We start from the raw sequence: 10,307 nt of genomic DNA, 5'->3' as shown, positions 1-10,307 counted from the left end.
AAATCAAACACACTTGTTGTAATTTGGATTCTAATGAGCTCAAAGAGTTGACAAATACAATTTCCTAAATAATACAAAATTGAATAATTATTAATAATTATGACTTATAAATACGTGAGAGGGAAATTTCAACGGTCAAAACAAGACATATTATGGCCCTTTAGACTTTAGAGTATTTGAATGGATTGGAATTTGCGATACGGTTGATCTGTGGTTTGATACACATTAATCCAAATGAATTAATTAAGGCGAAGCAGATAAAAAAGGAATTATCCTGTTAGCAACGAATGAGAATAAGGGAAATGTGATAGTTGTATGAGACATGAGACATGCAGCTTGTGTCTTAAAATGAGTCTATCCACTCCAACACAAATGAGAAAGGAAAAAGTTGCCCCACCCACCCCCATGGACACCAAAAGAAGAAGCAAGAGCAACCCTTCCGCTTCACCTGAATTCGAGTTCTGGATGGTTCGAAACCCCTCTTTCCCCCAACCCAACATTCTCTCCGCCGATCAACTCATTGTCAACGGGGTCCTCCTTCCCCTCCACCTCGTCAACAAACCCCACCCATCCCCATCCCCATCCACAACCACAACCACCACCTCCAAGCGCTGGAAGGACATTTTCAGAAAGAAAAACGAGGCCCAGGAGAAGAAGAAAGAGAAAGAGAAAAAAGGCAGCGTCGGCACAGGCGCTTCACCGGAGCTCAACATCAACATCAACCTATGGCCCTTCTCCCGGAGCAGGTCAGCGGGTACCCACCCCAAAGTAGCCCCCCCGTCCACCCGGAAAGCGAACAGCGCGCCATGCTCGCGGAGCAATTCGGCCAGGAAGTGGCCCAGCAGTCCGGGCCGCCCCGGAGTCCATCTAGGAAGGAGCAGCCCAGTTTGGCAGGTCCGGCGTCCCAAGAATCCTGAAGCTGAAAAGCCCAAGCGGCGGAGCCCCAAAAGTAGGGTTCTGAATTTGAATGTTCCGATGTGCATGGGTTACAAACATCACTTCAGCTGCAGAAGCCCGGTTGAAGGAGCTGGAGGTATTAGAGCTTTTAACCTGCGCACCCTCTTCACCAAGAAAACCGTTCTAACCTCTCACTAGTCTCATTTTAATAACTACCCTAAATACTTAGTATCCTATGCTTTTTAATCTTGTAAAGAAATCTACCACTCTCTGCGCTAGATTGCTTAATGTCACAGCCTCCTCTTTCTCTATCTCCAACTGGGCCTACCACTTTACCCTCATTGCTCCCACCTTTTCACTCGTCACAACACACAATTCCAATGCTTACTGCATCATGCCTCTTTATTTTAAATTATTAAATATAATTATAATGTATTAATTAGGATGTTGTAGCATGTAAAAGTAAAACTAATTTTGGATGCTAACTAAACAGAGTTGGATTAGAAAACTTTATTACTAGTGTTTTCTAATTCCTTGCTAATGAGGGGCACTTCCTGCTCTTATGTTCAAACTTGAAAGCTTGTGATGAATAAAGGATCGCTCTTGATAAGAATTTCACTCTAGTTCTATTATACAAGAATATGGAACTGTTGAATTAATCCAATTCTTTCCTCACACCACAAGCCATCATAGAGTCGTCATTCACTTCAAAACCAATTTTATTTGAAATCTATTTTGCAAACTCTCGCTTAAACCCACCACATGGAATCCGTAGACGAACGAATACAATGAGGCATTCAAAATATCTTATTCCAAAACGCTGGTTAAAAACAACAATGAAAATGATGAGGACTCAGGAGACAAACAGAAGCCCAGAAAGATGGAAACTGGAAAAGCTAAATGATCACAAAATGTCTGTAAGAACAAAACTTATATAAAGTTCCTCAAATACAGTTGTTGCTGTTTTTTTTTAATTAAAATTAGAATTTAACTTCAATAATACACATTTATATATATTATCAAGAGAAAATTTTAATTTTGATTATTCATATTTGAAAAAATTGTACCTAATTTTTTTTCAAAATTAAAATAGAGAATACTCTGAAATGGAATAAAAATAACAAAGGTGAAAAATGAAAATGGGTTTTGTGCTGACTATCACACCAGCAACGTCATTGGGCCAAATCTGTATGCGGCCTTGTTGGCGGCGGGGATATTTAATGCCTTCATCATTCAGTATAGTGACGACATTGTTAATATAAAAAAGGTCGTAACTTGGGTATACAAATAACAATGGCACAATAATTATGATATGAAATATTCACCGTTAGAAATTATTGGAGATTATAAACACATACAAAGATAAGTTTAATCAATGCTAGATTTATCATCATAGAAATAATTGTAGATCCATTTACGAACAAATTTTCAATATACTTTCTTTTTAACATCTGTAACTTCTATGTAAAAAAAAAAAAAAAAAAGTGTAATTTTTTCATTATTTAGTAATAATAATTTTATCTCTTATATTCACGTTTTTATTTTGAATTGTAATTAAAGTTAAAAATGGGCATGTAAATATAAGGCAGAAAAAAGAGTTTTTTTCCTCTCTCTTTGCTAGCGATATGGACCAGATTCTGGGTTTTGGTATACGTTAGAGGGCACATGCATTTTAAGGTTTTTTTACCAACCATCGCATTCGGAAGAAAAGTTCCGCAAAGGAAAATTAAAACGATTGCATTTTCATTCTTGAAGTCAATTAATTAAGCTTTTGGATCGCTCCATTATTTCTTAGGTAGGATGACGACTACATATTAAACCTAGTTTAATTTATGGTTCGGATAGAGTTGTCAACCCGGTTAAATCAAATCCAAACTTAACACCAGATCCGGTTAGACATCTCAGTTAAATTAGATTCAAAGATTGTACCGGGAAAGGTGTTAGGTGCCAATTTTTACTTAAATTTTATAGTTATTATTAAGTTTTATTCTTCATACTTTTACCTTTTTTATTTTGCAATTGCCCTCAAATTTACAAATATGTAAATAGTTAAATGATTATTAAATTAAAATCCTTGTTTTTCATTCTAAATCTGTGTTTAGTTGATTATATTCTTATGTGGGTCAAAGAGGAAAAAATAATCGATGAAGGAGAGAAGATCCGGAAGTTGGTGGAAAATTATTTAAGAAAAAATATCATCCAAGTCCACTAATTTAAAATTTTTCTTAGGTGAGCAGCAATAGTTTAAGTGAATTTGCTAATTTAAAAGAATAATCTTACCTAAAATCATTTAAGCGAATGAGAAATGATTTAAATAGATTAATTAACCAATTTTTAAGTGAATCATCTTTGTCAAAAAATGGTTTAATTGAACAAAGAATGACTCAAGAAAAATGTGTTTTGAAAGAATGTTCTCTGCTTTAAAATCACTTAAGTGAAGGAAAAAAAATCTTTAGCGGATCCATCAAATCAAATAATATCACTCTTTGGTTGAAATTTACTTATGCAAATCATAGTGGTTTAAGTGAATTAGTTTTTTTGTTTTTTTTTACAAAGAAGTGTCTTAATTCGTTTAAGCAAATCTAATTTGAATTATTTCTCTTATTTTGAAAAGTGGACATATAAGTTATTTTAAAAGTTGTGGCTCTCCTCCGTTACCATTTCTAAAGTTCTCTCTTGAAGAACCATCATTGTTACATGAAGAAATCGATAACAATTATGAATTGATTTTTTAGCATTTTTGTAATTTGAGAAATATCTATGTTGAACTTTTTTTTAAAATGTTGAACTTACTTTTATCTTAACAAATGAAGTTGGAAAACATCCATGGAGGAAAAGTTGTTCGTTATCTTTCATTTTTGTAGAAGGATAACATACTTTTTTTGACAAAATTACAACACAAGAAGCTTATTGAATTATTGTATCCTTTGCGCAATTAATGGTCATATAGATTTTGGCACGATAGTCAAATTAGATAAAACTAAATTGTATTTTAAACAAGATGAGCCAAAAAAAACTATTATATAAATCACTCATGATAGAATGGGTATAAAAGTTATTAATGTTGAAAACAAATATCTTAGATTCCCCACTTTAGTTGGGAGGTCTAATAATAAACTTATCTTCTCCGAGGTTCTCAAGTATGTGATGAATAAATTGAAAGGTGAAAGGAAAGATCTTTGTCTACAATTGGGTAAGAATTTTTAATTGAGTTTTTGGCGCAAGTTATACCAAGCTATGTAATCAAGGTCATGGCTGCTCAAGATAAATGAGATAGTTGCGTTAGACCTTTGGTCATCTAAGGGTTTTTAATTTTAATTAAGCTTTTTAGATGATAATTTTTATAATATTATTTGTAATTAATTCAATAGTAATATATTATTAAAAAAAAGTGTATATAGGTTTGATTTATATACTTTAGCTCAAAGGAGAGTATCGAAAATCAGAATAATTTTTTTCTATTTATTGTATAGTGATTTGTAGAAAATAAACAATTTAGGAAAAACGAAAAATCCTCTAATCATGCATAATAAATGTAACGCGTATATAGGTGTAGTTGAGACATACGAATTCGGTCGATCATGTTTTTATTTTTCTCCCTCTCCATTTCAACAGTAAGATTATGTTATTTAGAAACAAAAAAAAGTGTATGTATGTGTTGTTGTAAAGTATTTAAGAAGTTTTATTACTTATTAAAATATTTGTATAAAATTATTCTACATTCACTTTAAACTCTAATAAAAAAATTAGCATTATCATGAATGTAGAGCTTAAATTTATATAAAAAAAAATTATTCATATAATTTTTTTTAGGATAATATAATCATAGAGTTTTACAATTCAGTTAAATATTTTTAGTACTTTTTTACTTAAAAATAATAATTCTTTTAATTCTGTAGGCATGTTAAATCAATTTATTTTCTTTGATGAAATTTATTACGAAAATGTTAAAATATGAAATCACTTATAACTTGTATTATTTAAATCTTAATAATTAATTTTAATTTAAACGTATTTTTAGTCTTTTTAATATGAATAGGTTTTGATTTTGATGTTGAACGCAATAAAAATAATATCGGGTGTGAGTTACTAATTAAAAATGTATTTTTTAATTGACCAAGTATTGAGTATATGTGTGATAGTTGGGTTCCTTTCATGTTGTATGTAGCTATTGATTATAATGTATTGTATATGGAGCTAAAATGATTTATGTGGATATTTAAGTTGTTTAAAATTGTAAGCTGAAATGTAATAAGTGTTGTATGTTGTGTAGTGTTAGTTGTTAAGTAGTTGCGTTGAGAATGCTCGAGACATGGTGTTGAGTTATGTTAATTGACTTAGGACTAGAGGAGATCTTGTGTTTAGAAGTTGAATATCTCATTATGAGAATACGGTTGTAATGTTCTACAAATTCAGTTGTTGAAAACCCTTAGAGAAGTTAACTTTTGAAGTAGAGTGTTGAGTTTTCTTTAGGATATTAGTTAATATGATATGGAGGCCAAGTTGAGCTATACTGCCTATAAGCAGCCAAATGTTGATTCATATGAGGATTAGGTTAAATCATACATGTATAATGTGACTAATATAAATCCTTGTGGGGTAAGGTCGAGTCATACATATATAAAGTGATCAAAATAGAGTAAGGTACAAGATTAATGGCCAAAATCCCTAACAAAGTACTAAAAGGGGTATAGTATTTAAAGGGCAGTCAATAGATTAATTCCATATGAGGCTTACATATGCATACTAAGGTTATGGTAAGCTCACATCCAAGCTATCCTACCTTGCATAAATACTGGACTTTCTTAGTTTAAGTGGCAAAATCTGATAAACCATACTGTGCTGTGGATTTTTATCCAAAATAATTTTTAATCTAGCTAATCCAAGAAGATAACATTATTAAGTTGATTCGATAATGTCAAAACACTTAGACAAGGGATCTTTTGGTTGAACGTGTGATGACACATATAATAGTTGTGTTGTGGAGAATGTTGTCTTACTTGTTGTGTTGAATTATTGTGATTTTCACAGATGAAGTTGATATATTATATAGTAAGTTGATGAGTTGATGTGATGTTGATAGTGTAGTATATGTAACCTCTACACTTGTTATGGTATTTTTCTGTAAGTTTATCCTTGCATGTTTAATTGTGTTAGAACTGCGATGATCATATTTTGTATGTAGGAGTAGGACAAGGATAGGCAGAAGGAGGAGTTCCTTTTGGGGAGTCATGTTGGAGGATTCGTTGTAAGATCTAATGATATAAAATGTAAGTATAAAACTTTAATCTAAATCTTATATCTTGAATAAAATTTTGTATAATACAAATTTAACTGATCCAACCATTGAATTATATGATATTTTATACTCATGATTATGTATATTAAATTTCACATAATTTTCATTTTTCTAAATATGTTATTCAACAATAAATATTTACACATATTTTAAATATCATATTATAAATTAAAATAAAAGTAATGTGATGAATAATTAAATAATTTTGGAATCGTGGGAAACTTAATATACATGATGATGGATCATATAATTTAATGATTGAATTAGTTAAATTTTTATTATAAAAAAATTATTAAAATATAATCTTTAATATAAGTTTTTAAGTTTAAAGATTGATTTTTTCATTGTATGTAATATTTATTCAATATCAGTAACAAAATTTTATAAAATTAAAAGAATAAAATAAAATTCATAAATTGTATTAAATTATTATTCAAATATAGATTTTTTTTTTGTTGTAAAATTTCAATATTTTTGAACATTATCATCTGTTAATTGGTTTACTCGGAAAAAAAAAAAACTAACTAATACTTAAAATATCTATAAAAAAAATTAAATTAGTTTATTCAATCATATTAAAAAATTAAAAGTTTAATATAAAAGAATCCAATAAATTTTTTTGATTTATTTCATAATTTATTAAATTTTGTGACTCTAATTAACGAGACATAGTAGATATGCTTTGTTTAAATTGTTTTATTATTTATTTTTATTAAATTAATTATTTTTTAAGAAATAAAATTGATCTGTTTTTAAAAATTATTTTATGTAGAAGTATATTTTTTAAAAAAAATTAAACAAATTAAACCAGTGTAACAATATAACATTTGGACATTAAAGATATAAATGAAAGGAATATAAATATAAAGAGGGAATAAGAAATTAAGAATGCATAGTGCATAGCATAAACAGAGTTAAAGGATTCTGTTGCGAATTGTGTCTCCAAAGAGTGTGAGGAAGAGTTAAGAGAAGAGATTGGGAGAAAGTAGAAAAAAGAAGAGGAGATATTGTCCTCTCTCACTCTCAATGGCTTCGAGGGACAAGAAAACATCCAAACCCTCCACCAGTCGAACTGGCAGGATTCGTACACTCTCCGATCTCAACCGCCCTTCCGCCAACTCCGACTCCGACTCGGATGACCCTCAGGAGTATTACACCGGCGGCGAAAAGAGGTTCTTTTCTCTCAAAAATTAAAATACCCTAATTCTTTCCACGATTTCCTGATTCTGCTGTGTTATGTGTATTTTATTTCGTATGGCCTTTCTGTTGTTCAGCGTGCAGGATATGGAAACCTTTCTATTAGGCTAATTATAATTTGCAAAGAAGTTTTGTTTTTTAGGTGATAATTTTCTAGTACTTTGATTGTTGTTCATAATAGTTTGCATTGCAGCTCGTCTCCTCGTTTTGTCTTTAGCAATTTTGTCAACTCTTAATTTCTCAGTTCCTTAGATATGTTCTGTTAGGTTTCCGAATGAGTGTTACCTTCGATGATCAAGCTGGTATTGTTATAATCTATTATAAATAAGTTTTTGGAGCTATTTCGAATCTTCACATGATTTGTGTATAATTCAAAGTGAGACCTACAATTAGTGCTACCATTATACTGTTTCTCTTCTCATGATTAGGTGCCATTATTCTTCAGTTTATCGTTTTATGATTGTAGATTGTGAATGTTACGATGGGTGATAATTGGTACTTCCTGCATCTACTGTTGTGACATGGAGCTTTTGTTTCACTCGTTTGATGGCTTGTCCCCACTCCCTTATCCTTCCACATTGCATTCTGGGTTGATAGAGCTGAAAATCTTGTCCAATTAAGATTAGTGGTCAGATTTTACTCAAAATGATCTTTGAGAAAAAGAGTTTGAATTTAAAAACTTGGCTTTAGCCTTTCAATAAAATCATGCTTTTGATCAGCTCTTACCACTTATATTTTCAAGCTATTTTGGTTGAAAATTGGGATCCCTTTTCAGTTAATCAGTGTTGGATTTATTAAAAAGTACTCTCATCTGATCCAACTTGTCAAAAAGGAGGGGTAAATTTCCTAGGAATGGTGTACCCCCATCAATTTCCCACATGTTCACAAGTATTTTTTGCTTGTCGTTACTTAAATGACGGTGTTTATTTTTAAAGTCTATAATGACTTATGTAAAGCTTCATATTATTATTTCAAGCATTGTTCACATCCTTGCTTTAGCTACTTTATGTTTATTAGGTTGGGATATATGTTTGAGTGTGTGTACACTACAAAATATTAAGCTTCACTCTTCCAGAAGACCAAGCCTTTTTTAAGTGAAACTCACTTTTGACTACTTCCATTACTGTTTGTATTTTGTCTGTAAAATTTTGTTTTCAGAAGGCTTATAATCTTTTATTGATTAAATGGAATTAATACCTCTGTTATCATGCTTGCTAAACTATAAATTTAATGTTCATATAAACTTTGCTGAATTAGTAAAATATATATTCCAAATATCTTTAGTTGGTTTTAACAATTTGTGATTTTTGTATTGGATTTGACCATTGTGCATTATATCTCCAGTGGAATGCTTGTCCAGGATCCTTCAAAAGGCAATGATGTGGATGCAATTTTCAACCAAGCAAGGCAGCTTGGAGCTGTAGAAAGGCCTATTGATCAACTTCAGGAGCCGCCAAGGTCAACAAGCTTTACTGGAACTGGCAGGTTACTCTCGGGTGAAACTGTACAAAATGTTACTCAGCAACCTGAGGCTGTTGTTCACAATATTGTTTTCTGGACTAATGGTTTCACCGTAAATGATGGGCCTTTGAGGAGCTTGGATGATCCTGAAAATGCCTCATTTTTAGAGGTAAATGATAACCTCCCCACCCAAATAACATTGCCTCATTTTAAATGTTGTTCTCATCAGGATTTGATCTTATTTAATGATACTTGTTATGCTTGAATGCAGAGCATTAAAAAATCCGAGTGTCCCAAAGAACTTGAACCCGCAGATAGGAGGTCATCTGTTAATGTCAACCTCATCAGGAGGAATGAGAAGTATCCTGTGAGTTTTGTTGTCTTTTGTTTACAGATGATTTACTATGAAATCAGGTTGAATTTGACTGACTAACTACTAGTTCTAATGTTTTTTAAGATTTGCTTTTTGAAATGAGATATGGATCTTTTTATGTGCATGATACTTATTTTTATTTAATCTTGTATCCAAAGTGTAAATTAGAGATGCATTTTATTGCACATGCAGGAACCCGAAAATCAGCATCTTCCATTTCAAGGTGTGGGAAGAACTCTAGGAAGCAGCTCTACTTCGGTGGCAGAGCCGATTGTTACCTCAATAGCTCCCAACACTGGCCCAAGCTTTTCTGCTGACCTCGTGGTGGATCAATCATTGCCAACAACCTCAATACAGCTTAGGTTAGCTGATGGAACTCGCTTGGTATCACAGTTTAATTATTACCACACAGTTGGTGACATTCGTGCCTTCATAAATGCCTCTAGACCTGGGGGCGTGGGGAATTATCAACTTCAGATGATGGGTTTCCCCCCAAAGCCTCTCTCCGATGAAACCAAGACTATAGAAGAGGCCGGACTGGCAAATTCAGTTGTCATCCAGAAATTCTAGCACTGCAGTTTTGTTGTTTGCATAGCGACAATTTTAACTTTTATTGAGGGTGAAGGTGTGAGGTTCTTTTGTTAGTAAAGACAAAAGGATTGTGGATTCTTTCTTCTTGTTGCATATGTTTTATGGAAGAAAGTAAGTTGTCCTTCCTATAAATTGGGTCTATTGATTAAATTTGAAATATATTGAGTACAGTTAAAATGTTGGAAAGTTCATATAGTTCATATAGGCTTAACAGATTTTGAATGTCAGTAGAACAATGAATTTGGACACGAATACAGTCTCTGAGATACAATACTGTATCATAAGAATTTACCCTTTATTTAAAATATAAAAAAATCTTAAAATATCTATAACTTCTTTTTTAATTTTACATTTTCAACTTTCAATTTAACATTTTCTTCTTTTGTCACATATTTCATTATCTCTTCTTTTCAGTTTTCAAATGTACTTTTTTGTCTTCCATTATTTTTCACTTATTTTAGAATATAGTTTGAATATTTTTGATTTTCA

General features: G+C 31.6%; 2 protein-coding genes across 2 annotated transcripts; both read left to right on the top strand.

Annotated features, from left to right (window-relative positions):
• Positions 1-267: 267 nt before the first annotated feature.
• On the top strand, positions 268-1,208 carry LOC109809367 (uncharacterized). Its single transcript, XM_020372652.3, has one exon. The coding sequence runs from the start codon at positions 316-318 to the stop codon at positions 1,093-1,095; it is 780 nt and encodes a 259-aa protein (XP_020228241.1). The 5' UTR covers positions 268-315; the 3' UTR covers positions 1,096-1,208.
• A 5,874-nt stretch (positions 1,209-7,082) lies between these two features.
• On the top strand, positions 7,083-9,995 carry LOC109808371 (plant UBX domain-containing protein 4). Its single transcript, XM_020371360.3, has 4 exons — positions 7,083-7,368; positions 8,738-9,023; positions 9,126-9,221; positions 9,420-9,995. Exons 1-4 carry the CDS (start codon positions 7,223-7,225, stop codon positions 9,795-9,797), a joined length of 906 nt encoding a protein of 301 aa, XP_020226949.2. The 5' UTR covers positions 7,083-7,222; the 3' UTR covers positions 9,798-9,995.
• Positions 9,996-10,307: the final 312 nt, after the last annotated feature.

Source organism: Cajanus cajan, chromosome 5 (assembly GCF_000230855.2).
Source record: "Cajanus cajan strain Asha chromosome 5, NIPB_CcT2T_4, whole genome shotgun sequence".
Lineage (NCBI taxonomy): Eukaryota > Viridiplantae > Streptophyta > Magnoliopsida > Fabales > Fabaceae > Cajanus > Cajanus cajan.
This window is presented reverse-complemented; position numbering and strand designations above follow the sequence as displayed.

Coding starts and splice junctions, on each gene's coding strand:
- LOC109808371 (XM_020371360.3), top strand. CDS start 7,223: ATGGCTTCGAGGGACAAGAAAACATCCAAACCCTCCACCAGTCGAACT. Junction 9,024..9,125: donor AAAATGCCTCATTTTTAGAG/GTAAATGATAAC, acceptor GCTTGAATGCAG/AGCATTAAAAAATCCGAGTG. Junction 9,222..9,419: donor GGAGGAATGAGAAGTATCCT/GTGAGTTTTGTT, acceptor TTGCACATGCAG/GAACCCGAAAATCAGCATCT.
- LOC109809367 (XM_020372652.3), top strand. CDS start 316: ATGAGACATGAGACATGCAGCTTGTGTCTTAAAATGAGTCTATCCACT.